The sequence below is a fragment of the Oryza glaberrima genome, chromosome 2 (genome assembly GCF_000147395.1).
Source record: "Oryza glaberrima chromosome 2, OglaRS2, whole genome shotgun sequence".
NCBI classification, from domain to species: Eukaryota; Viridiplantae; Streptophyta; class Magnoliopsida; order Poales; family Poaceae; genus Oryza; species Oryza glaberrima.
This window is the reverse complement of record NC_068327.1, coordinates 34,334,406-34,360,210: the sequence shown is the minus strand read 5'-3', so window position 1 is coordinate 34,360,210 and position 25,805 is coordinate 34,334,406. Positions and strand designations below refer to the sequence as shown.

Sequence of the window (25,805 nt, the reverse complement as noted above, 5' to 3'; positions counted from 1 at the left end):
GCAGAAGCAAGTCACCGCCCAACCGAAGAAGCCAACGCGGTGGAAAGTGGAAAGAAAAGCGGACAAACCAACCCGAGGCGACCGGCGACTCGGCGAGGCAAGGAAAAGAAAAAAAAAAGGAAAAGAAAAGAAAAGAAAAGAGAGAGAAGGTGTGGTGGTGGAAGGAACCCTAGCGGCGGCGACCGGCTCCGATGGCCCCTCCACCGCCGTCTCCGTCCCCATCTCCGGCGAGCGGCGCGCAGTACGCGCACCAGTTCCTGAACACGGCGCTCTCCCAGCGCGGGCCCTCCGCCCTGCCCTACGCGGAGGACGTGAAGTGGCTGATCCGCAACCACCTCGTCGCCCTCGCCGACGCTTTCCCCTCGCTCCACCCCAAGGCCGCCCTCTTCACCCACAACGACGGCCGCGCCGCCCACCTCCTCCAGGCCGACGGCACCATCCCCATCCACCACGCCGGCGCCTCCTACAACCTCCCCGCTGTCCTCTGGCTCCCGGAGCCCTACCCGCGGTCGCCGCCCCTCGTCTTCCTCTCCCCAACACGCGACATGGTCATCAAGCCCCACCACCCCCTCGTCGACCGCTCCGGCCTCGTCGCCAACGCCCCTTACCTCCGCTCTTGGGTTTTCCCCTCCTCCAACCTCGTCGATCTCGTCCGATCCCTCTCTCACCTGTTCGGCCTCGACCCGCCCCTCTTTACCAGGAGCCCCAATCCCCCACCCCCTTCCCCTTCCCCGCCGATCCCTGCCACCCCGCTCCCTCGCGTCCACCCCTCCTCCTCCTCCTCCCCCTCCCCATCCCCCTACAGATTCCCTGCCTCGCCCCAGCTTGCCGCGCGCCCCCCACCCACCGAAGACCCCGCTGAGGTCTACAAGCGCAATGCCATCGCTAAGCTCGTTGACATGGCCTATGCCGATGCCGCCACGCTGCGCCCAGTCCGCGAGGCTGAGGTCGACACTCTCTTCGCCATGCAGGCTACGCTGCGCAGCCGGGGGGAGGTGGTCTCTGATGGGGTGCGCAAGATGGGGGAGGAGAAGGAGGCACTTGAGCGCCGCCTGCAGGATGTAATGATGGCCACGGACCTCATGGAGGCGTGGGTCATGGAGAACGCCAAGGGTGCTGCCGGCGACACTGAAGCGGACGAGGCAATTGAGACCGCAGATGTACTGTCTAAGCAGATGCTTGAGTGCACTGCTGCGGATTTGGCACTCGAGGACACCATTTATGCGCTTGACAAGGCCATTCAGGAGGGTTCTGTGCCATTTGATGGCTACCTCAGGAGCGTGCGCGCGCTTGCACGGGAGCAGTTTTTCCAACGCGTCCTGTCAACCAAGGTGAACAAGGCACAACAACAGGCTCAGGTTGCTAGAATGGCTGCTCGGGCACCACAGTATGCATCATAGGAACGGTGAGGGGTAACTTGAGTATACTTACTTTGATATTGCCTTTGTCTACCAACTCTACTATAGCTGTCACAGTGTAAAGTTCGTTTGCTCTTTGCACATCCTTTTTGGGGTGGATGGGGGTTACTTACTAGATATTGGATGGATGATCCCATGTCAAATAAGAACCTTAGTTGGGAGTGCTGCACTGGATCTTGTGTACGATTTCTGTACTTCAATACATATCTTCAGTTTTGTTCTTTGTGATAACTCCATGTCTCAATCTTCATCGCAAAACTTTTATCAAAGATTACAAATCTTGACCTTGGTAGAAAATTTCAGATGCCTGGGTGTTCCCCATCTTACTAATTGTAGTCATTGCCATTGGTGCCGACTAATTGGTGCCAGCGCCGGAACAGGCAATAATAGGCCCTTCTGAACTGGCACCTATGGGCTTTCCTGCACTAGTGAATTGTGGTAATTCAGATATTGGAGGCTGATATACCTGAAGTTACTGATACTTTCAGAATGTTCAGTTATATTTCTTTTGTATGACTGCATTGCCAGCTGTGGAAACCTAGCCTATTTGTTAGAACTCAAAGTTGGGAAGCACTAAGTAATCTAATTAAAAATTAGTAATTTCTGGCTTGCTTAAATGTTATGACAATGGAAGAGGCAATCTAACTACCTCTGTTGTAAATGTTGGATGCTCTAATGTGATATAGGTATCTCAAGTTTGCTTAGAGGTTTGTTTGTGGTCATTGTGTTTGTAGGTGTCAGGCGCGAATGTAATCAACAATTTTTTTGGTGTGTGGGTGTGGGTGTGGGTGTACTTGGGGTTTCTTCCCTATACGCAGCTCTCCTACGTGTTCAAGAGAAACGTTTGCATATAGGCTTTCTGGCCACTCTTATCAATATTAATATATTTATAAATTGGCTTAGTAGTTGGTTCTAGTTTGGAAATATGGTTCCCCTGAGCACAGGGCACTGCACACTTTGGACCGAATGTGACATATTCTAGTACTACGAATCTGGGCTGTATGTCTAGATTCATAGTACTAGGATGTGTCACATCTGGTACTAGGTTGGTTTTTTATGGGACGGAGGGAGTAGGTTATTTATTACTAGATGATCTGCACGATGCAATGCTTACATCATGGAGTAATGTTCTGTAATTTCTGGACAACCTGAACATGCCCATCCTTAGTCGGTGGTGTTGGTTTTTATGGTTCAAATCGCAGCCCAGATTTTGAGCTAACTCTGGTTCTGTTTGATCTCAACACATTTGGAGAGCCAAACAGAATGGGTTTCTTGCAGATTTAGAGTGTGAGTTTACATATGCTGCTTGTCCTTGAGGTAAAAAACATTTTTAAAATGTATTGCAGAAAATTACATTGAACCATTACAGGACAAAAAGTTACTGATGTTGCCCTGTTGCTCCGATGAGATTCGAGTGAGCATGCCTTTTGCTCTAGTATAGATAGTCTGAGTAAAACCTAGAGTTATTTAGTGTGGTATTAAAAAAAAGTTGAACTCGAGGAGGCGGCAGTGGTGATGTTGAGCCCCCGAGTGAGGCCGTGGACGGTGCCATAGCCGCGGGACCCGAGGCCGATGCAGCCGTAGAGCAGCAGCCCCTGCCGGTATGGCAGGTACGGCCGCCCCTACATCTCCTCCGCCTGCGTCCTCCTCACCTCGTACATCCTCCCGTGCGCCGATCTCCTCCTGCTCCTTCCCATTGTTCCTCTCCCTCTTCTCGGCGGCCCTCTGCCTTGGACACAACAGCGCTCACACACAGCCCAGGTGGAGGAACAGCAGGCCAACGTCGCTGCCGTAGCGGCGGTGCAGGGTGTCCAACGAGCGGTGTGGGAGCTGGTCGACGAGGTGGAGGTGGCTGACGAAAGGAAGCAACGGCGGTGATGGCAGAAGCTTCCCTTTTCCAAGACTCTTGATTGTGAAGACGACTAGGAGCAACGCTGTGGCGAGGATGACATATGATCATTACATCTTGGTGGATTTTTATCCCAAAGGTTGGATTTTTACTCCGAATGTCTTGGTGCTTATAAATCAATTAGAGCACATTCCATGTCCTTGTTCCATTATCTCTACAAAAATGTTCTTGTAGCCAATCACCACGGGGCGGTGACTTTCACAGATCTATTGCGTGTCTAGAATATTCTATGGTAGAGTTTTTTTTCTCCAAATTGGATTTTCACATGCATGTTTGATGAACTCTTATGCCATGTAGTTGGGGTTATTTATGAAGATCACCATCAATCATCTTCAGTTGGATTGCTGTTTTCAGGCTATTGTGCTGGTGCAGTTGTGCAGCAGTGCAGGTATGCTTGTGAGTTGTGTCAGGTTGATCTGGGATTACATTCAGCAATACTTCTCTCTCATTTCCTGGTGAATTGGCAATCTATCCTAACTGTTGCTGGTTTTCCTTCTCAGGTAAGATGGCATACAGCTCACTATGCCGGGTATTTGCAATATCGAGCACCAGCATTATGTGTTGTGAAATTCCAAAATACTATTACAGTTAATCACCCTTCATATATTTTTTCAGGTAAGAGCACCTTTCATACAAAAACACAATGTGCCCGGTGAAAGATAAAACACAACTACAGGCTTTTTTTTAAAAAAAAAACTATCACCTGTACTAGTGCAGTAAAATTGCACTTTGACGCACCCCCACAAGATTCAGTGCAAACCCAAAAAACAGAAGAGAAAAAAAAATTCCTCTAATCCCATTTTATTTGTGAGGAGGTTGAAATGGCCTGGATTAGTCCAGGCTAGCTTTTGCAGGGAAACAAAATAGAGAGTACTTGAGAGGCTAGGCCCTGTAGCCCCATCTTTTGAATACGTGTTAGTGATGCATATTTTCTCTTGATTTACACTGCAGATCTGGCTTAGGATGATAAGTGTACCTTATTTTATCTACCTATCTGATGTCTTGCATCATAGTTAATTATATGAATGAATTGACAACTCGATATTTGTCTACACCCTGCATTTTTTCCCGTATTCATCCATTGCCTGACTGTTTACATGGATGCATGTAGAACCTTGTGCTGTTTTGGTTCATAAGTTTAGTAGATAGAATCTTATGATGCAGAATGAAATTTCCCTTTTCCTTGGATGATATAAAAGTAACATACTCTTTGGATGTGAGCAATTAGACATGTCACTAGCGCCCCAACAGATCAGCTCAAAGTATGTTCCCACCCATGTTTGTAAGTAAAAAGATTGTCCAGGTCCATTTTCTTTGTTTAGCATTCCTTGGTATTATTTCCCAAATTCATTTGTTCAGCATGGGAAGGCCTTTTTTGTCAAAATGCGTGATGGTCAGTAATGCAGAGCTTTTATTTTGTAACTTTATTGGCACAGATGGATTCTAGCCAAGAATTTGAGAATATTAGTTAATCTCTTTCTGTGTAACATGTTTATTCAATAGTGTTTGTTTGCATGTTCGAGGTATGAATTTACAGTTGAGGTTATGCATGCCAAGAAGTATATATTTTTTTGGGGGTTTTTTTGCCTGGTGCATTCTAACCAGTGGCTTGGAGCATGCTTAAGCAGACTGTGCTTTAGCCCAGTCTGTACACCGGAAATCATTATCCCGACATCCATGATTTTATTCAGACTTTATCATTACCTTTAGAGATGATTATTTCATACTTCCAAATATTCATTTCTGAATGTTATACCTGCTACATTTAGAGTTCGATATAAACGTTTGCAGTTCACATACTATCCAATGGGGCCTTGAAAAAAAAAGAGCAAGAATCAATGACGAAGCAATGCTTCTTTTCCTCTTGTTTGTAGGTTGAAAGAATGACTTGATTTATGGAGCTATAATTATATTGAAAAGTTCGTTTTGTAATTCAATACAAAGAAGAGTGTGAGCATGACTAGAAGATCTCTGTGGATTTCTTACAAGGTATTTATTTTGCATCGGTCACTATGTTAGGAACCTTTAGTGGTTTATATAGTCATGAAAGTTTTTGAGCCAGTGCATCAAATATCTTGGTCCATTAAGTGCCTGCACTTCTCTAAGGAAATCTACAGGATTTATCTAAGCTGCAAATCAGAATATTCAGGATTAATAAAGTAAAAATTGCATTTCTGCAGCAACAAAGAAAAGACTTCGAGGTTGTGATTGAGGATGGCAGGTCCTAAGTCACAGGGAACGTGGAACGTGGGTGAGTTCCTCGTCCCGGGAATTTCGTCCCGGAACGAGGAACGGGAACGAAGCGGAACTTTGTTCCGAAAACGGAGGGGTCGTCGTTCCAATACGTGGCATGGCGATGAAGGAACGAGAAGGTGGTAGGATGGAGGAACCAAGGACGCTGAGCTAAAAATAAAAGGGGAACTCACCGGATCAACGCTTCAAGCGACGAGCAGCGTTGTTGCTCCTTCGCTGCTCACCGCCATCATGCCCCGAGGTGCCTCCGCCAGCGACGCCGCCGCCGTCGAGCAGGGGAGAGGGCTGCACTGCTAGTCGCAGGTCCATATATAAGAACAGCCGGCAAAATCCTTGACACATCTAGAGGGCAAGAAATGATAAATGGATCTTTGTTCCGAGCAGATCGAAGAATATGTATGTTGGGCAGGTAAATATTCAGATACCCTCCAACAAGCTACGGTAGACTTCTGTGAAATGGTTCATCATGTAACACTGTCCATGAAACACTACTGCAGGAGAAAAGGGGGAAATTTCAGCAATCCAACTTATTTACTCACCGACGGAGCAACATTTGCTACTGGCCAACTATTAAGTAGAAAATGTTCTCAATGGAAGAAGAAACCTGCACACTTGTGACTCAAAAATCGTAGTCTGCGGGTCATGAAGTTTCACTACAAAATACAAACTAGCTATTTTGAACTGACTATTGATTCACATATTAGAAATGATCAATACAGAAATTTTACATGGCTGTAGTGCATTTAAATATCATTTTTAGGGGGTAAATATAGTGCTCAATTTTCTTTCCATATTTATGGCAACTTTTCAATTCCTAATGGAACTTGCATACTGATGTGGATGTCTTTGCAGAGAGAAATACGCTCGTTACATGAGATAGAGGATTTTGTTGGGAGGCAATTAGGTGCGTACGAGTATAACTCTAAGAAAGGTGTCACAAAGGTGTGGTTCATTGAATTCATACTTTTAAATTGGTGAATTGTGAAAGAGATCAATGTGTAAATGATGGGTTGTTGCCGTTTCACTTGAAACAAGCTGATGTTTTATTTCACTTAAGAATTATTAGGAAGGATGTGGCCTTGAGTTAACATTTAATTATGTTATGTAGGAAGAAATTGTTTTTTTTTTCATGCTACGCCTTCTAAAGCCCATGCGTGCGCAGCGTGACACCGCACATACCCTTATATTATGAATCAATCCAGTTTTCCGGAGTTAGGCTGTGTTTAGTTCACGCCAAAATTAAAAGTTTGGTTGAAATTTGAACGATGTAACGGAAAAGTTGAAGTTTATGTGTGTAAGAAAGTTTTGATGTGATGGAAAAGTTGGAAGTTTGAAGAAAAGCTTTACAACTAAACACGGCCTCACTCGTTCACCGTCTTCGGTTTATAATCGGGCGTGGGTTTCATCACTTCTAATAGTGGCATGATGACTATCCGCTACTGCCGGCCCGCCTATTGAAGTCCTCCGCTCACGCAGTTTGAATTCATCTAGCTAAAGTATGTATAAGTATTTCTCGGTTCATAGGACAATGCTACGTAGGGCCAATTTGAACTGAATAATACAGTATTAGTATACATTGCTCCAAAAATAATTCGAAGTGGTCTCAGGTTAAAGAAAGGCAAATTCTCTATCCTTCTAAACTTATCAAGCTGTTTACGCAGCAGCAAACTGGCTTACACAGTAAACGAAAACCACCACAAGAAACAAGGGAGCCTTTAGAATAAATAAAACGGCTACACATAGTAATAACACTAGCAATTGAACAATGTTGGTAGCAAGTAAAAATGGCATCTCCTAGCAGACCGACTTGAACATAAATACCTACAGAATCACCCGCTCGTTCATTTAATCCGTAGTATTGACTGCTTAGTTGCCGCTCCATCTTCAACCAGCTAGCTGCACAAGAGTTATGCAATGGCTGCACTTATCATGACATTCACAAACCGCTCCGATAGAATCATGCGGGGAAAAGAAAACCAGAAAAATATGGATACTGCCCTTCTCTATTACTCCTACCTTCACAAGCATGGCCATAAAAAATCAACAGTACAACATATTAGGTTGCATGCCTCAAATCAACAGGGATAGGCTATCTCATATTTTTCTCAATACGACCGGATCTTTCAAAAAATATATTTTTCTCAATATGAATCCCCATGACTGTAGGCTAGTGAGCCTACTGAATGCCTTGCTCCTGCATTTCCCTAACAGATTCTGCTTTTAAGGTGAGCTGACTAGCGTGTGATACTCAACAAATGACGGCGGGCAAATTTAACAGGTTATCGTAATTTGCATTGATTTGACACTATACCTCTTAAGTTAAGAGCCTTACCCAAGAAAAAAAATTATAATGCAGAGGACAAGACAATTTATAAACTAATACCAGGGTGTAAAAGATAGGAACATCAAACCTCTGTTTTGGGTTCCTCATGCAAAAATGACCAAGGTCCTGATTTCCATAGAAGCCTGCGATTTCTCAAATTATTAAGATAAAAGCATAAAAGAGCATCCATTAGATCAATTACAGAACATGAAATACAAGGCTCCAAAAGGGAAACAGACATAATATTAAAAATTCTTTATCGCCAATTGTTATATTCATATAAGTGATGAAAATTGGGAAGATACCCTTATACAATATACTGCCCAGTGCATGGATATACATCAAATAACAGAAATTTGTCCTATCCACATGAAACTATTAGTTATGTTTTCCTAAATAAACTGCAAAATATGCGTGGCAATTCACTGAACAGTCAATTAGTTTACATGCTCCCTGAAAGGTTACAACTTTCATATAGAAAATAAGTTGATCTTCAAGATAACATGCAAATATGTTACTTATTGTGGCAGTAACATATTTCGACCGCTATAGACGTCACATTGCTTACTTAACATAGTGCTTTTAGCAAATACAGTCACCCTAATCAATTGCCAAATAACCTAGAACATAGGGCATGTGTAGCAAGTTTATTCCCAAGTCTGCAAGAACTATAATTTGCATTTTCACAGTTGAACCACATCCACTTAGTTCAATAAAATAGCAGGGCACACGCGCGCGCACACGTGCGCGCGTGCACACAGAGAGAGAGAGAGAGAGAGATCACTTACATGGCTATGGTTTACGGTTACAGAACAACACAAGATATTCATTCCCAAAAAGGCAAACATTTTTAACTGCAAGATCATGTATGCATGCTTGTCTTTTTACACCGGATTAGAACAACAAAACAAGAAATATAATCACCTGAGAATGCCCGAAGCCATGCGCAATCCCATAAGTGTTGTCAAACCAGCCCAAACTCCAGCAAGTCCAAAAACAGATGGAGCATATAACAAAACTAACGATGACATTACCCCAACAGCAATCTGTATAGCCAAAAGATGACAAAGAAATCAATATAAAGTAAAGAAAAAAGAGAGACAAGTGTTTCCATACCGTAGCTTGAGCGACATAATCAAAATCTGAGACACCATAATGCAGACCATCAAATATGAATGCCAGAGCATTAATTGGTTGACTGGCACATACAAACTGAAATGAAGAAAAAACATTAGAATAATAGATGTGATGTGATAACTAAATGATAAAGTAGGGAGATGTACCAATGAACAAGATTTGACAACCATTAGGACCACAGGGTCACTGGTAAATAATCTTGCTATATTACTGAATGAGGTATACAGGCCAGCGGATAAAGCTAATCCACTGACTACTCCTATCTGCAAGAAAATCTCCATTTTTCTATGTTAACAAGAAAGGGCGATTGCATCTATGAATACACGAAAAACAAAGCTTCACAATAGAAAACAGAGAAATGACACATGACCTGCAAAGCAAACATTGCTATCTTCTGGACCCTCTTGTAGTCCAATATTGCATAGGAGCTTGCTATCATTGCCTACAAATGCAAGTAAACTTAAGTCTGAACATTTTGATTGCACAAATCATGATATATCATTGAGCTAGAGGAACAATCTTTGTATTAGTAGTATTCGCTAGAAGTTTGAGGGCTCGATGTAAATTACAATTTATAAAGAAAGAAGTATGTGAAATGAAGCCGATTTAAAAGTGTGGATACCATGTACAATCAAAGATACACACCTGGGCAGAAACAGCTAAAGCATCTGCAAGCAAAGATACCGCAAGCCATACTTGTAAGCATATCTGATGAGCTGCCATAGCTGTTGGGCCTTGTCGAGCAGCCATTGATGTCCCTATGGTCATCGTTAATAAAATCGAGAGGGTTCTTCCTAACAGCATGCCACCTAAGCATTTCAAAAACAGATGATGGAATTATAGATGGTGGTAAGTGCAATAAAAGGAAAAACAAGATAAGAAGTATGAAATTATAACATGGAGGTTCTCAGGATGCATATCATAGACATGCATTATATTTCCAATAATATGACAGCAAATATTTGCAAATCCTAGAATTGAGCACATTTTACTACATATAAATGGTACACGAAACAATATGGAGAATAGAAGTTCCCTGAACAGCCCATTCATTAGTGGACAGAATGGGCATGGCCCATGAATGAAAGCTCTATCAATGACAAGCTGATCAACATATCTGTAAAATATACTAGCAGTAACCGTACCTACACCATCTACTCTACGATAGTCTTCCCTTTTTCTTGCATATAAAGTTATTTCAAAAACCAAACTTTACAATTAACTTGTTATCGATAAAGGTATCATTGTTAAATGCATAGTGGATCCAGAATTGGAAATTTTGACAAATTAACCCAAAGAACTCAAAGCCCCCTGGGAGAGAAAATCTGAACTTCAGTTAACCGCACATTGTAGAATGAACAAAATGAACAGACACTGAGATCAATGAAAGTGTAAGAACTCTGATTTAGCATGCACAACAATTGAATATAATGAGAGAGGGGGAGATAGAAGAACGAAAGAGACACCAGATTTTAGATATCCGCTAAACTCTAACTGGTCCAGCCTTGGAGGAAGTAGAACAGCTCTTTTACTTAGAGACTGGAGAAGCAAAATTGTAATAATGTACCTATGTCATGGACGGAATAAAGTTAGAACTCCACTTGTAAGTTGTAACTAGCAAAAATGCTTGATATGTAACATATGAATAAATAAACTGCATAAACATCAGATGATGTGCTAACAGCCACAAACTGTTATGGCAAGACCAGAATCACATATGGTAATTTAAATGTGTGTGCTGAATTGCTGATAAATGACAAACAAAAGGAAAGCTAAAGTTTATTTTCTGCTGCATTTCATTATTTTAGAAACATGTCTATAAGTAAAAACAGTTGGTATTTGGAACCAAACTGAGTCATTTGCTGCTATATTCATATAAAATATTCCCTTTTTTTACCTTCTTTGTTGTTTTACTTGGATTCCATGGGGCTAGGTATCAATATAGAACTTACTGTGATGCAACTGTAGAAATTGCAGCTCCAGTTATGCCAAGCCGAAAGACGTAAATAAGTAAAGGAAGAAGCACTACAGCTGAAAGATTTCCCAAACCTACATGTTTTAAAAGAACATGGTACAGACATCATATAGTGTAATATGAGAGATATTTGATATCAGAGAAGAGTCTGGAATCAAATGAAACTGGACGTAAAGTATGCCCTTTATTGTGGAAAATGGAAAAAAAAGATATTGGAAACATTATTGTGATTCCACAAAATATTTGCTAGGACTGCTAAAAGGAATATAACTAATGCAAACCAATGTAATCATGTGGTTGATGAAGAGTAGTTCTTGGAAGTTACCTATAAAAAATACAGGAGTCTTAGTATCCTTGAATCCACGAAATATTCCCTGAACTGCTAACATAATCACATTTGCAGGTGCTCCCAAAGCTCTCAATGAAAGGAAAAGTTTTGCAGGTTTATGCATTGGTGAGGCCTGCAAAAGCACTAAGTTGAGATATCCTGACAATTCCAACAATTGAAAACTAATTGTTGAATCAAATTAGTGACCCATTGTCCAAAAGTGCACATAAAAACGACAGTATTCCCTACAAAACAAAGATCGCAGACAAGAATAGGCATCGTAATCCAAAACATACAGGTGACACGCCCATTAGTTTAAGAAACAATCCTGATCCTAGGAACAATGCCAATGCTTCAATTGTACCGATTCCAGCAGCTAAGACCAATGCAGAAGATACAGATGACAGCTCCAATTTGCCTGCAACATAACCACAAGTCAGGTTTTATTGCTTGAATGTTGAAGCAAGTGCACAAAAAAATTTTATAAATATGTGAGAAATGGAATATTTATTTAATATATGCTGCTGCTACCTGAACTTGAATGCTTGCTAGCATTCTTGGAAATGTCTTCTGCCACAAATGAGGTTGCAATGCTCAACAGTGGAATGTTGAAAATCTTAGACACGATATTAAAAACCGACACACCAATACCAGCTGATGCTAGCTCCAGAGCCCCTTCAGAATATATGAAAAAGAAGGATGAATGGCAAAAGAAGGGACAGCTTGCTTTCATGCAGTAAGGATGGCTATAATTCAGCACTCCCAAGAGCTACTTTATGAAGGGCAAGCGCCATAATACCTAGAACATCATTTTTGGTGCTGTTTGAATTAGTTACATAATATAAAAGAAACAAACAGCATGAATTATAGAGTATTAGTGTAGACAATGATGGTGCAGGTACCTACCTATTTGCCGATTGATAAACCATTAAGAAAAGAACACTTAAAAATATAGGATATAGCAGGTCCAGTAGGTACCTACCTAATCTACCAATATATGCAGTCTCCATCAATTGCGCCAATGGATCAATAGCTTGGCCAAGAACTGCTGGTAGAGCTAGAAGAATTAGCTCATTTCTGACACCCCCGGGACGCAAGTCACTGGTTGTTTATTCGTTGGATGGTTATGAAAGGGTAAAATATGTCATGCACCTCCGAAATGTAAAGATTATAGTAAATGTAGACAGCAAATGCAAAGGGCGCAAGCATGTGGGTAGGCAAGTAAATAAAAGTAGGAAACTGGAAATTACATGGGAGGCTCCGTTGGCGTTGCATTAGCAAAAGAGATGGCGCCATCATCTTCAGCAACAGCATGGGGAGCATTGGTGGCAAGAGGGGTGATGTGTCGCCGGTTTATGAGCAACTTTGGCAGGTTTGATGGGGAGGAGACTCTGGTTGGTCTGCTACCCAACAGGGCTGAGGAGGAGGAAGAGATAGGCCTTGGACAGCGCGCAGGGCGTGCCGCGTGATGGTGGTGCATCATCACTGCCTTCATCTCGATCTCGAAATCTGGATGGAGGAATCAATTAAATTGAAGGGGGAGGCAGAGCAAGAAGAGAGATCGAGCTGGACCAGCCGGCAGGAGAGGAGAGCAAGTTGCGGTGCCGGTGGACGTTGGTAGTGGGAGGATCAGACTCGAGGGGAGAAAGGAGAAATCAGAAATGGATGAGGCAGCGCATAGAGCCGGGAGGGACCAACAAAAGGCAAGCCTTTTTTTTTTAATTGGGTTAATTGTTGTCAACTTGGCATTGGCATATGTACTGTATGTCTGCATCTGTATGGTGGTGCTTCATGTGGCGGTGCAGGAGGTGCAGCATGGCGTACACCTCCGCTCGCCGTGGGTGCGCTCCGTCCCACCATACGAACCGCTCGCTTCCGCCGGCGTGCTGCACCACGCTGTGGCCGCTCTCCACCTTCACTCCCTTCTCCCTCATCGCCCACCGCATCCCTGCCGCCCACCCCTTGCCTAAACCCATACCCATGGACATGAGATACCCCGCCGACTTGCCCGGCTCCAGCTCCAGCACGCGGGCCGCCGCGCTTCGCCCCACCTCGCCGCCGCCGCCATCCCCGCGCCTCCTGCACGCGCTAAGCAGCGCGCTCCACGCCGCCGGGCTGCCACCGCCACTGCTCCTCCTCACAATCTCCGCCGCGCCGTCCAGGTCCCCCGCGCGCGCCAGCATGTCCACCACGCACGACACGTGCTCCACCCGAGGCTGCAGCGACTGCCGCGCCATGCTTTCCAAGCACCCAATCCCCTCCTCAACCAGCCCTCCATGAGCGCATGCCCACAGAGCGGCCAGCATCGTGACGCCGTTTGGCCTCACCTCATCACCTTCCGCTTCCATCCTGTGCAGGAGCGCAAGGGCGTCCCGTGCGCGCCCGTTCATCCCCAGCGCCCCGATCATGGAGTTCCAGGTGAACACGTCCTTGACGGGCATCGTGTCGAACACCCTCGCCGACGCGCCCAGCTCGCCGCACTTCCCGTACATGTGGACCAGCGCGTTGCCCACTGCCAGCTCAAACCCCAATCCGCTCCTGACGGCCACGCCGTGGGCGCGTCTCGACGCCCACATCTCCGCGCAGCTGCCGCAGGCCTCCACAAGGCTCAGCACCGTGATCGAGTTGGGGCGCTCCCCAGTCTCCAGCATCGCCACGAAGCATGCCATCGCGGCGTGTGGCCAGCCGTTGTGAGCGCAGGCGGCGATGACTGTGCTCCAGGTTATCACGTTCCTCTCGCGCATCCCTTGGAAGAGCCTCAGCACGTCCTCCACGAGGCCGCACTTGCCGTAGGCATCCAGCAACGCGTTCAGCAGAGCCATCGACAAGAGCCGCCTCCTGATGGCCGCGCCATGGACCGACCTGGCTGCCTGACCCCCTAGCCTCTTCTTCTTGCACAGCTGCAGCAGCACCGCAAGCGTCGTCTCGTCGCCCACCACCCCAATCTGCAAGGCCAGCAGATGGAGCGCCTCGGGGTAGCTGCCAGCGTGCACGAGGCCTGAGAGCATGGTGTTCCAGGACACCACGTTCTTGACGGCGATAAGGTCGAACACCTTCCTCGCGGACCGCAGATCGAGACATTTGGCGTACATGTCAACGAGCGAGTTGTCCACGAAGAGATCCCCTTGCAAGCCCCGGCGCGTGGCGACGGCATGCACGGAGGCTCCGGCCCTGACATCCTCCAGCATGGCGCACGCGCGCAGAACCACGACGGCCACGACACCGTCCGGCTGCAGCGCGCCGTCAGCGAGCATCTCCCTGAAGAGGCGTAGGGCTTGATCGGCGTAGCCGGATCCCAGGCAGGCCCCGATCATGGAGGTCCAGGACGCAACGTCTCGGTCGGGCATTTCGCCGAACAGAATCGCGGCGGAGGCGAAATCCCCCAAAGTGGCGTAGAGGGAGAGCAGGGAGTTGGCGACAGGCGTGTGAATGGAGGCGGGCGTCTTGAGAAGATAGGCGTGGATCATGTGGAGGAAGTGGTCGGAATAGGAGGAGGAGGCGCGGAGGAGGGAGAGGAGGGAAGCGACGTTGGGGTGGAAGGCAGCGTGGGCGTGGCGCATGGCGAAGCGGAAGAGGCGGAAGGTGGTGGAGGAGGAGGAGGAGGCAGGGAGGTGGTTGAGGAGGGTATTGTAGGTTAGAGAATCCCTGGGCGTGGAGCGGCAGCGCAGGTGGTGGAGCGCGAGATCGAGGCGCGAGGAGCGGAGGTAGTAGCAGAGGAGGGAGTTGGAGGCGGCGGCGGAGAGAGGCCGCTTGGCGACGTCGGCGTGGAGCTGTGAGGCCAGAGCGCGAGCCCAGCCTGATGATGGCTGCTGCCTGGACAGGAGCCCCAACAACGCCGGGAGGAGCGCCGCCGGCTTGCCGCCCGCGTACCGCCGGACCGCCTCCTCCACCACCACGCCCGCCGTCGCCATATTTTTCGTTTCCACTCCTCTTCTTACTTCTTACACTACATGGGCAGCATATCTTGGTACCAAAAACAACTTAAATTAAATTAATTTTGATCCCTGTCAAATTTATTCGATTGGAGCATTGGAGGGAGTACTAAAAAGCAATGTATAATAGTTTGTTAACATTGGAGGGAGTTCTAAATTGAAAATTAATGTTTTTGTTTTTGTACCTAAAAATGTGTACAAGCGAGTTGCTAAAGGTTAATATATATACATGAGAGCAACTAAGAAAATGATGAAAATCAATCAGTGAAATCACCCATGGCCTTCCAAATTAAGGGGGAACATAACATGGGAATCCAACCAAGAGAGAGAGGGAGAGCTAGGCAACTAGTAGCTAGAATGAGCAGATGGAGGAATTAAGGTTGGGAGTTGGGAGGAGGAGGCGTGGTGGTGGTGGCTCTTTGCTTGTCTTCCCATGGCTGGGACTGGGAGGCGACGTGGTCGAGGGCTCGGGTGACGTCTGTCATGGAGGGGCGGAGGTTGGGGTTGTCGCGGAGGCAGAGCGAGGCGACGACGGCGAGCTGGTAGAAGGCGCGGCGGGGGTAGCGGCCCTGAAACGCCGGGTCGGCCAGGGCGAAGCACCTCTTGCGGTCGCCGGCGAGATAGGGGCGCGCCCAGTCCCGGAGGAGGAGGAAGCGCTGGTGGTCCTCCGACTCCGAGTCGGAGGAGGCGGCGTCGAAGGCCCTGCGTCCAGTGATGAGCTCGAGGAGCACGACGCCGAAGCTGTAGACGTCGGACTTGACGTTGAGCTTGCCGCTCATGGCGTAGTCGGGCGCGCAGTAGCCGTAGGTGCCCATGACGCGCGTGGACACGTGGGTGTCGTCGCCGACGGGGCCCAGCTTGGCGAGGCCAAAGTCCGACAGCCTGGGGTTGAGGTCGTCGTCGAGCAGGATGTTGGACGCCTTGAGGTCGCGGTAGATCACCGGCGGCGTCACCACCTCGTGCAGGTAGCGAAGCCCCCTGGCCGCGCCGACCGCGATCCTGACGCGCGCCGCCCACCCCAGCGCCAGCGGGGGCTCCTGCGGCCTCCTGCCGAAGAGGTGCGCGTCGAGGCTGCCGCGTGGCAGGAACTCGTAGACGAGGAGGCGCTCGCCGGCGTCGGCGCAGTAGCCGACGAGGGAGACGAGGTTGGGGTGGTGCAGCATCATGAGCATCATGCATTCCACCAGGAACTCGCGGGTTCCCTGCGCGCCGCCGTGGCAGAGCTGCTTCACGGCCACGAGCCCTTGGCCGCCTTCCTCGAGACGCCCCCTGTACACCCTGCCGAACCCGCCCTCGCCGACAACGTTGGACTCGTGGAACCCGTCCGTGGCCGCCGACAGCTGCGCCAGCGTGAACTTCTTCGCACCGCCCGCCCCCGCCGACGCCGCCTGGGCGGCCTGGCTGCACGGGCTGCCGCCGTCATTGCTGCCATGCCAGCACCGCAGGCTGGGGTTCCACGAGAAGCAGCTCATCCCTTCCTTCATTCATCTATCCTATCCATTCATGTCATCAACACAAAAGCTTTCATCCTCGACTCGACAAAACCAAAAATTTGGAGGACACACGAGGCTCTTCTTAATTAAGCAACCAGACAGCTTAATCGATCGATCGATGTTTAAACTACATCTATATTTAGATACAGCCCAGGACGCGCAATTCATCCAGGACAGAGCACAGGGCATTCTTCTGAGTGTTGTTAGCTGGCATATGTACATATATAGATACATAAATTTCACAAGAACATTATTATGTATTCACGGCAGAATAGATCAGATTATTTTTGTAAGCTATATATCAGTATAACAATAACAAACTTTTGGAACAGAGTTATAAAGTGGAGGCGAGCTTCATCCCCTGCTTCACCAAAAAGAACATCTGTCGCAAACTCACAAGGAAACACAGTGATCATGGGGAAACGGTTTTAATCCCTCGAGGGGATATTCCCTCGTTCTTCTTAAATGGTTATAAAAAAAATTGAAAAAAATTGAGAAGGTGTATTAACATGTGATATAACACTCCACAAACATACAAGTTTAAATTCAACTTCTACATCTCGTAACGAAAAAAACAAATTGAACCGCAGCTAGTTAACGTATATTCAGAGTCAAATTTATTTTTTTCGTTGTGAGATGTAGAAGTTGAATTTTTACTTGCATGTTTTGTGCAGTGATATATCACATATTAATACATCTTCTTTTTTTTTCAAATTTTTTGTAACCATTTGAGTGACATACAAACAACGAGAGGATATCCCCTCGAGGGATCAAAATCCTCTTCCGTGATCATGCCATTGCCATACAAAATGCATCCAACCAGGCGCAACTGCTGTTACAAGCGCAGGCATCTCATAATACACCACTTCTTTTAAAAAATGCAATTCGGTTTCTTATAAAGTCACCACACCAACGGGTTGTGGCAGGGTAGCAACACGATGCATACTTATTAAACACACACAAACCTAAAGGCGAGGGATACAGTTTAAGGGCAGTCCAAACCCTCCACTTAGAATGATGTCTATAGCGTTAACTACATTGTCATGTAGGACTTTTAACTTATGTGGCACTATATTAATTAAGAGAGAGAGAGTGAAAAGAGGAAGAAACTGGGTCTCATGCAAGACACAGCTTCAACACGAGAACCTATGCACTAGACACTATCAAGTTTTGCATTGGGAGAGAATAGTGTCTTCATAATAGGCGAAAAATAAATATGATTGGCAGAGAAGAGAGATGATGTATTTATTAATGGCCCACTCTAATAAATCATGGGTTGTGGAGTGTAGTTTCTATTGTGATGTCTTATTGACATGGTACTATAGACACTATTTATGGGACACTATGAGTTGGGACTGCCCTAAGCATGCAAAGTGAAAGCTAAACCGGAACACAGCTGCTCAAGGCCAGGGCAAAGTAGATGCCTGGATCAAATAGTTCATTGCCTCTCTCGTGAATCGTGATTTTGTCCTGCTGGCCTCCTCTGGGGTTGATGGGAACAGCTCCACGTACCTTGTCCCAATGGTCATCTTGTCCTTGCACATGGCTGTCTTTGCAACCCCTGCTGTTGAGAAGTAGAGGGCCTTCCCATCTAGACGGTACGCGGTGTGCACATTTTCCTCCGTCAACTCATACTCCACAAAGAACTTGATGTCTTCAGCGGTAGTAAAGTAGGGCAGGCCACGGAGCTTGAGCACATCAGGTGGTGTTCTTTTCTCCTGAATATGAAGATTAAGTTTTTTACGTAAAACGAGGTGGTATTAACGTATAATTGATTGAGTTTTAATTATTATAAACTTGAAAAATAGATTAATATAATATTTTAGAGCAACTTTCATATAGAAAGTTTTCGCACGAAACATACCGTTTAGCAGTTTGAAAAGCCTGCCACAAAAATCTTAATCTTCATTCGACTTTTGTTGGAGAAAAGAATGGGACCTCAATATAGTCCATGTTGCTCGTCTTCAGCTGGTTTCTTGGGCCGTGGAGGAGGTGGGGAGTGACGATACTTTGAGTCGAAAAAGCCGTCTTGGTTCACCTCAGCAGCTATTGAGCTGTAATACTCTTGCTTCTTGCATCTAAACACCTCGACATACCTCTTGCCCATGTTCTGCCGGTTGCGGTGCAGTGCAAACTCTGCTTGCATGGCTGATGGGAAGACGACAAAAGCCTCGTCGGTGAAGCAGCCATTCTTGTGAACCAAGAGGCAGTCCACTATGTCCGGCCCAACAAAGAACTTGCAAATGTCAAGATCGCCGCAGTCAAAGGGGAGCCCTAGTAGACGGACCCCTGAAAAGTTCTGGATGGCACTATTAGCTCCTGCACTAGGTAAGTTGGCCTGGTAGGGCTAGTAGAAGGCATTGGTGCCACCAGCAGCACTGTTGCCCATGGCTCCAAAAATAGAGAGGGGTTGGTTCCATCATCCTGGCCCTCTTTGATACATCCAAGGGACTGCCTGCGGTCACTGCGAAGTATGGATTGGATTCCATCATTCGTGGCCTCTTTGATCCCTCCTACCCATCCAAACCCCCCTCCCCCCTCCCATCATTGCCCATCATTGCCCTTCAGATAATCCAGAGTCCCAAAAAGAGAAAAGAAAAAAAAAGAGAGGAGAAGACCCCCCCATCTCTCAATCCCCATTTCATATAAAATAACCCAAACATAAAGAAAACTGCGCAGATAAGAAATACCAGTAATCTAAATAGGACTTAAGGCTAAAAAAGGTGAATGGAGTCGAAATGCGAACGCATTAGTGGTCATAAACAAAAACTAATTAAATGTTGATAGCTTATGAAATGCTCAAACTACTAGATAACACATATCATTAGAAAATAATCTTACAAACCACAGTGGTGCAGTTATCAATTTGGATGTAAGTCGGGTATTACTGCCTCTGATTTATTTATTTTTTGGGGGAGGGGTTTGGTTTTGTAGGGAGGGGGGGACGTACATGTATCCTAAATACTAGGCATATGATATCATATCATATTATGATAGCAAAGCAAAGTGACCTACTTTTAGATGGGGACTAAGAAATTGTCCCTAAAAGAATCGAGAAATTTGAGATCGCATAAGCAAGCAAGCAAGCGTGGATTCGTAGTATTGTAGGAAAAAAAAGAAAGCAGTGGATGAATCGGCGGGATGGAATTGCAGGGATAAGAGAGAAGGAAGAGGAGGAGGAGGTGACCGTACATGGCGAAGCCCGCCGGAGGAAGAGGTGGGGTGGCGGTTGACGATAGGGAGGGGAGGAAACCCTAGAGCGGAGGGAGTCGTCAAGTCGCCGCCTCTGCGGTTGTGTTGCGATGCGTCTGGACTCGTCCAACTAGTCGTCTCTGAATTCTAAATGCAACCTATACGCTATACGCATGGGACGAGGAGGAAGAGCTCATGACCGAACTGCATTTCTTGTTGCTGGGTCTGGATTAGGCCTATTACTTCTATTTTATTTTTTTCTCTAGACCAAAATAACCCTGCCTAATTCTCCTCCCACGCCCAAATCGCGCACTTCCCCTGTTGAGGGAGGCGACGTCGCCCCTCTCTCCGCGTCGGCTCCGGCGCCGACCCACTCCCCTCCTCCGCCGCCATCCATCTATTCGCGCCGCACCGCCCGCTCAACTCTTCCTTCGCGCAGGCGGCGGCGGTGGCGCAGGCGGCGTCCTCCTCCACCTGATCCACCTCCACTTCCTCCGGACCGCACAAGAATAAGAAGAAGAAGTGCAGGTACGGTGCAGGTGCAGATCCAATTGCGAGCTCACCTGCTCTGCCCTGCCCACTACCAAGTAGTAGCCTCCTCCTCCTCCCCTTTCTCCCCAACATCCCATCCCAAATCAAAGGCTACTAGACTAGTGTTGGGGGAGATCCAAGAGATGGCGCGGAGCCCCTGCGACCTCCGCATCCTCCTCCTCGCCGCCGCTGCAGCCTTCATCTACATCCAAGTATGCCTATGCCTATCACAATCTGATTCTTCTTCTTCAACTTCAGATCAGGATCCCCCCTCTCCTAACCACCACTCTACTACTCTCTCACTACACATAATGGCTTCTTTCTCCTTGTTTCAGGTCCGCCTTTTTTCTACTCAGTCCCACTACGCCGACCGCCTCGCACAAGCAGTCAGTCTCTCTACCCCCCCCCCCCCCCCCATCTCAATATACTCCCTCCGTTTCAAAATGTGAGTTTGACCATTCGTAACATTCAAAAAATTTGAGTAATTATTTATTCTTTTCATATCATTTGATTCATTGTTAAATATACTTTCATGTACACTTATAGTTTTACATATTTCACATTTTTTTAATAAGACGAACGGTCAAACATGTGCTAAAAAGTCAATGGTGTCAAACATTTTGAAACGGAGGGAGTATATATTTTTGGTCTGCTCAAACTCACTAATTGCAATTTAGGAAAAATCCGAAAACCAATGCACCAGTCAACTCCGCTCCTTGATCGATCAAGTCAGCTCTCAGCAGGAGAAGATTGTCGCGTTGGAAGGTACCACACATTTATCACACTAATTTAAGCCTTGCCTCTACTATTCGCGACCTATAAATGTTGTGTCTCTCATGTTTTGGTAACAACAGAGATGAAGATACGCCAAGACGAAGAACGTGTACACCTCAAGATTTTAATCCAAGATCTCGAAAGTATGAAAATGACCTTTCTTATCTTTCACCTATGGATTTCAGCCACAACTGTTCCTGCTACCAAGTGTTTGCTACGTTACTTGATTTTTCTCGCGCCTCATAATGTTTCCATTAAAACCTAACCTTGTGATACTCATACTGGAGCCTCATGCACATCGACCTCCATGTGACATGCATGGTTGACAACACAACAACATATGACCCGATGTTTCTTCTTGAAATTCACATGTTTTTTTTCCTATAATCAATAGAACTGAAAATTAGTATGTCTTCTGGAAATATTTTTACAACTACTTATTTTTTTTTAAAAAAAATGGAACTACGAAAATGATGTCAATCCATCAGTTAGTCAGTTGTTTAGTTAAACAATCATTCATAAATGCCCAAAATATAATAGTGGAACATCAGGACCGTACATATCATTCTAGTTGTCATCTTCACGTTGAATACAAAATAATAGTTTCATAATCCTCCCATCTACCCCAAATATAGAGGTTATGTTTCTCATTACCATTTGACATGTCACTGGCGTGTGGCTCTGGGTCCCACATGCCATTCTCATATGTGGTAGTGCCTTTCAGTTTACACCCATTCGCAACGTGCTGAACTAATTTTCTCAAACATAAAGATGACCCATTGTATGATCTCAATCCTCCCAGCTGCCATCTACATATTTAACCCGTCATTGTGATTTTACTTTACCACATGCTACTTTTTGTTTCTAACTATTTCTTCAACATTTCTTTTGGATGCAGAAAGGAGCGTGCAGACCTTAGTAAACAACAATGTGGTTTGTACAGTGCTAATATTGCTAGCATTCCTCTGCTATATTTGACTAATATGATCTGTTTCTATAAGCAGGCTCCTGTTGCTGCTGTTGTTGTAATGGCTTGCAATCGACCAGACTATTTGCAAAGGACAGTTGAATCTATCCTGAAGTATGCTTTGTGCCTTCATTCCTTTATTTTCAGAATCCAGATTTTTTTTGGTCTGTTATTGTTTTTTCTAACTCCTAAGTTGGTGCCAAAACCCACTCAGTCGATATCACCTGTGAAAGTTATGCATGGAATCATGCTGCATTGTAATTGCCACGCTGCTCATGGTGCATGAATGCATAATGTCTTTTTCTCAGAAATTGTCCATGCGATGTCACAAGGAAAATTACACATTTTACTTCCTAATCCATATATGAATCCCATTGTGAGCTCCATGTAGCTTAAGTTCGTATAATACCCTTCTGACCTAATGATTCTTAATAATTTTTCCAGGTATCAGACATCAGTGGCTTCAAAGTTTCCACTATTTATATCTCAGGTACTGGTCTTAGCAATTTCAGTTCTTGCTCTCAGTCTCTCTAAGTTTGTGGATTTTTTTTCCATTGCTCATTGTAATTGCAGGATGGAATAAATGGAGAAGTGAAGAAAAAAGCTTTGAGTTATAATGAAATAACATATATGCAGGTGTGGAACTCTTTCTTCCTCTACACTTATTTGCCTAAAAATTAGAAGAAATATACTTCTGTAATATTGCAAGCATAGCTGGAGTATTGTCTGAGGACCTTTTCCAAGTAACTACATAAGATGATATGTTGCAAAAGAGGGGGTAAAAAGAAAGGAAGAAACTGTAGCCTGCCAAGAGGTTTTAAGTGGACCTAGATTGAGGTTGCCCTTGAACTTTAAGATCCATGAGTCATATCAGGGAAACTCTAAGTCCAATGGATATAAACTGAGCAGTGAGAAGCAAGGCCATAATCATACCCCAAACTTGTGGATGTATTGTTTGAAAGGGAAGCTTGATGCCACTGTACTGTAGTGAGTAGTGACCCTATGCTGTTCTGGAATGGGGCAGTGGAATTGGTCCAATATGAAATAGTATGGCAAAGGTAATAAAATCCATATATAGAGAATCAACGGGAAGGGATGGCAGCTCACTGAGGTGACTGCTCAGTTGACAGTACTGAACTTGTATTTAGTTGACAAATTATCATTACAATTTAGTTTAGATAAAATAACGGGTATGCTAGCTCCTGAAAAACCAAATGGCCATATGTAGAGTAACAACCATGTCATGGAGTGGAAGTGGTAGGATAATCATCAGTGTGTGCTGTCATAAAGTGCCAGAGTGCAGATTGAAGTCTAGCAATGAAGTGTTATTGCAAAAAAGAGAAAATCTTGTTCTCTGCCTTCAGCGCTAATAGAGAATGAAACCACGAATACAATATTTCCTGCTGTTATGAAATGATTGTAAACATATTATCACATGTGTACTTTTATAGTGATTTTGAATGATTGTAGCTTCCCCCTCCACATAACATAGGCATGCAGCAGTCCGATATTTGTAAGAAACATGGGAAATATTTTTCAGCTAAGACTCTCAGTGGTATGTGTTGCAGCATTTAGATCTTGAACCTGTGCGCACTGAAAGGCCAGGAGAGTTGATAGCATATTACAAGATAGCCAGTAGGTGGTCCTCCTTGATTGATGTATGCTGATTGAAGATAGTGATGATACCACTGATCCTTGTCCTGATAACTTTCTTATTTCAGAACATTACAAATGGGCCTTGGATGAGCTATTCATCAAACACAACTTTGCGCGAGTTATAATTCTGGAAGGTGTTACACCTTGGATGCTCTTATAACTATTTTGTTCTTTGATCTGTCTTCTTTCCATCCCATTTATGGTTAATAATTTGCTAATAGATGATATGGAGATCGCCCCTGATTTTTTTGACTACTTCGAGGCTGCAGCTAAATTACTTGATAACGATAAGTATGTTGTATATTATATATTAATTATAGTTGGAAAGCCAAGGATTTCATCTGCAATGTATCTAATTGCTTTGCTGCTATTCCTGTCACTGTGGTATTGAAGGACAATCATGGCCGTTTCTTCCTGGAATGACAATGGACAAAAGCAATTTGTTTACGACCCAAGTTAGTACTCTGATAGACCTATATAAAAGTTCTGTTCTGCATTAATAGGGAAAGCTACTCATTTTCCTACATAAACATTTTGCAGAAGCTCTTTACCGGTCGGATTTCTTTCCTGGACTTGGATGGATGTTAACAAAGCCTACATGGATTGAGCTGTCACCTAAGTGGCCCAAAGCATATCTTTACTGTTGCCTACTAATTTTTATATTAGCATATACAATATTTTCCATCTACCATATATTTCTTCCTTAACAAGACTTTACTTATTGGGATGACTGGGTGAGGCTAAAAGAGGTACACAGAGACCGGCAATTTATTCGCCCGGAAGTCTGCAGAACATACAATTTTGGCGAACATGTATGTTGGCTACTTCATCAATGCAAAAATTACCACATTTCTGCACACTAGTAGCCACTGGATAGTAATTTAGTCTTTGAGCCAGTAAGTATGGATGACTTGAATTTACACTAATAGATTTTCATACCTCCTTTTCAGGGGTCAAGCATGGGGCAATTCTTCAGACAGTACTTGGAACCAATCAAGCTAAATGATGCCCATGTATGCAAACCTTCCATCACCTTTTGTTTTGCTTAACTGTTGCAAATTCTTTAGTGCAGAGATTTACCATTTTACCTCTTCCTTCTTTGTGGCTATAGATCAAGTGGAATTCTGAGGACCTGAGCTACCTCAAGGAGGTAAGAATTTGTTTGGACTTTGAAACAGTAGTTTGCAGCAAATGCCTAATATTTATGTTGGCAACACCAGGACAAGTTCCTGATCCAATTTGGGAAAGACGTCGCTAGTGCCACCCCTCTCCATGGATCTGATGCCGCGTTGAAAGCCCACAATATGGATGCGGATGTAAGGATCCAGTATAACGATCAGGAAGACTTTGAGCGGATAGCTCGTCAATTTGGAATATTTGAAGAATGGAAGGTTTACTTCTTTGACCCCATTTTTATTCATAAATAATGCTCTTGTCAAAATAGGTCAAGTGACAATTTTGTGTCTGATGTTTTCAGTGGTGATTGTTAGGTCTAGTAGAAAATGTTTCAGTTTGCAGTTTTGATCTAGATAGACATCAGCCCCGTGAATGGTCTATAATTTTCTTTGGACTTCTCTGTTTTTTTAGTGTGTGATGATTCATGTATGTCTGTTTTCTCTGTTTTTCAGGATGGCATTCCAAGAACAGCTTATAAAGGAGTAGTAGTCTTCCGGTACAAGAGTAGTCGAAGACGAATATACCTCGTTGGTCCGGATTCCCTCAGTCAGCTTAGGGTATAGTGTTGTTGAGGTGTGGAGATAGTTTCTCATTGTTTCAGATACAAGCGGCAGCACCTCACCTGACCACTGAGCAGAGCTGACCTGCCTGACATTTTGCTGTATATGTGATTCATCACGTGAGATTCATACATAGACGACTTCCATTGCACCGAAAGCTTAAACATTACATCGTGTTCTG

At 45.0% G+C, this 25,805-nt stretch overlaps 5 protein-coding genes and 1 pseudogene across 8 annotated transcripts; 2 read left to right on the top strand and 4 right to left on the bottom strand.

The window, feature by feature from the left end:
- Positions 1–45: 45 nt before the first annotated feature.
- LOC127763149 (protein ELC-like) lies at positions 46–6,313 on the top strand. 3 transcript variants are annotated; one of them, XM_052287771.1, is made up of 5 exons: positions 46–3,406; positions 3,625–3,715; positions 3,828–5,316; positions 5,508–5,989; positions 6,078–6,313. In XM_052287771.1, exon 1 carries the CDS (start codon positions 192–194, stop codon positions 1,398–1,400), a length of 1,209 nt encoding a protein of 402 aa, XP_052143731.1. In that variant the 5' UTR covers positions 46–191; the 3' UTR covers positions 1,401–3,406; positions 3,625–3,715; positions 3,828–5,316; positions 5,508–5,989; positions 6,078–6,313. The 3 variants fall into 3 exon arrangements, with proteins under 3 accessions (XP_052143731.1, XP_052143730.1, XP_052143729.1); XM_052287770.1 differs by having other exon boundaries at positions 46–3,715; positions 3,828–3,942; positions 5,202–5,316; XM_052287769.1 differs by having other exon boundaries at positions 46–3,715.
- Positions 6,314–7,125: 812 nt separating this feature from the next.
- LOC127763144 (protein DETOXIFICATION 45, chloroplastic) lies at positions 7,126–13,018 on the bottom strand. The gene is made up of 14 exons (XM_052287763.1): positions 12,594–13,018; positions 12,326–12,444; positions 11,875–12,018; positions 11,640–11,761; positions 11,341–11,476; positions 10,993–11,089; positions 10,507–10,607; positions 9,686–9,849; positions 9,411–9,482; positions 9,187–9,303; positions 9,020–9,115; positions 8,828–8,949; positions 7,992–8,046; positions 7,126–7,476 (listed from the first exon to the last, which is right to left on the bottom strand). Exons 1-14 carry the CDS (start codon positions 12,836–12,838, stop codon positions 7,465–7,467), a joined length of 1,602 nt encoding a protein of 533 aa, XP_052143723.1. The 5' UTR covers positions 12,839–13,018; the 3' UTR covers positions 7,126–7,464.
- A 36-nt stretch (positions 13,019–13,054) lies between these two features.
- Positions 13,055–15,277, bottom strand: LOC127763136 (pentatricopeptide repeat-containing protein At2g17210-like). The gene has a single exon (XM_052287757.1). The coding sequence runs from the start codon at positions 15,252–15,254 to the stop codon at positions 13,071–13,073; it is 2,184 nt and encodes a 727-aa protein (XP_052143717.1). The 5' UTR covers positions 15,255–15,277; the 3' UTR covers positions 13,055–13,070.
- A 9-nt stretch (positions 15,278–15,286) lies between these two features.
- Positions 15,287–17,291, bottom strand: LOC127763152 (probable serine/threonine-protein kinase PBL7). Its single transcript, XM_052287773.1, has one exon. It carries the CDS (start codon positions 16,757–16,759, stop codon positions 15,650–15,652), a length of 1,110 nt encoding a protein of 369 aa, XP_052143733.1. The 5' UTR covers positions 16,760–17,291; the 3' UTR covers positions 15,287–15,649.
- A 329-nt stretch (positions 17,292–17,620) lies between these two features.
- LOC127763167 (uncharacterized) lies at positions 17,621–20,086 on the bottom strand (annotated as a pseudogene).
- A 182-nt stretch (positions 20,087–20,268) lies between these two features.
- LOC127763147 (alpha-1,3-mannosyl-glycoprotein 2-beta-N-acetylglucosaminyltransferase) lies at positions 20,269–25,793 on the top strand. Of its 2 annotated transcripts, XM_052287766.1 has the most exons (18): positions 20,269–20,703; positions 20,827–20,877; positions 21,169–21,256; positions 21,346–21,408; positions 22,164–22,198; positions 22,270–22,346; positions 22,677–22,722; positions 22,806–22,868; positions 23,801–23,867; positions 23,954–24,022; positions 24,110–24,179; positions 24,282–24,343; positions 24,429–24,519; positions 24,607–24,700; positions 24,839–24,901; positions 25,000–25,038; positions 25,109–25,279; positions 25,517–25,793. In XM_052287766.1, the coding sequence occupies exons 1-18, from the start codon at positions 20,635–20,637 to the stop codon at positions 25,625–25,627; spliced, it is 1,329 nt and encodes a 442-aa protein (XP_052143726.1). In that variant the 5' UTR covers positions 20,269–20,634; the 3' UTR covers positions 25,628–25,793. The 2 variants fall into 2 exon arrangements, with proteins under 2 accessions (XP_052143726.1, XP_052143727.1); XM_052287767.1 differs by lacking the exon at positions 20,269–20,703 and having other exon boundaries at positions 21,195–21,256.
- The last annotated feature ends 12 nt before the right edge of the window (positions 25,794–25,805 follow it).

What these genes read in the sequence shown, in the direction of transcription:
- LOC127763149 (XM_052287771.1), top strand. Translation starts at nt 192, where the DNA reads ATGGCCCCTCCACCGCCGTCTCCGTCCCCATCTCCGGCGAGCGGCGCG.
- LOC127763144 (XM_052287763.1), bottom strand. Translation starts at nt 12,838, where the DNA reads ATGAAGGCAGTGATGATGCACCACCATCACGCGGCACGCCCTGCGCGC. An exon ending in TGCATATATTGGTAGATTAG is followed by an intron (nt 12,019 to 12,325) that starts GTAGGTACCTAC and finishes TATATTCTGAAG; the next exon opens with GGGCTCTGGAGCTAGCATCA. An exon ending in TAGCAATGTTTGCTTTGCAG is followed by an intron (nt 9,304 to 9,410) that starts GTCATGTGTCAT and finishes ATTTTCTTGCAG; the next exon opens with ATAGGAGTAGTCAGTGGATT.
- LOC127763136 (XM_052287757.1), bottom strand. Translation starts at nt 15,254, where the DNA reads ATGGCGACGGCGGGCGTGGTGGTGGAGGAGGCGGTCCGGCGGTACGCG.
- LOC127763152 (XM_052287773.1), bottom strand. Translation starts at nt 16,759, where the DNA reads ATGAAGGAAGGGATGAGCTGCTTCTCGTGGAACCCCAGCCTGCGGTGC.
- LOC127763147 (XM_052287766.1), top strand. Translation starts at nt 20,635, where the DNA reads ATGGCGCGGAGCCCCTGCGACCTCCGCATCCTCCTCCTCGCCGCCGCT. An exon ending in CCGACCGCCTCGCACAAGCA is followed by an intron (nt 20,878 to 21,168) that starts GTCAGTCTCTCT and finishes ATTGCAATTTAG; the next exon opens with GAAAAATCCGAAAACCAATG. An exon ending in GCGAGTTATAATTCTGGAAG is followed by an intron (nt 24,023 to 24,109) that starts GTGTTACACCTT and finishes ATTTGCTAATAG; the next exon opens with ATGATATGGAGATCGCCCCT.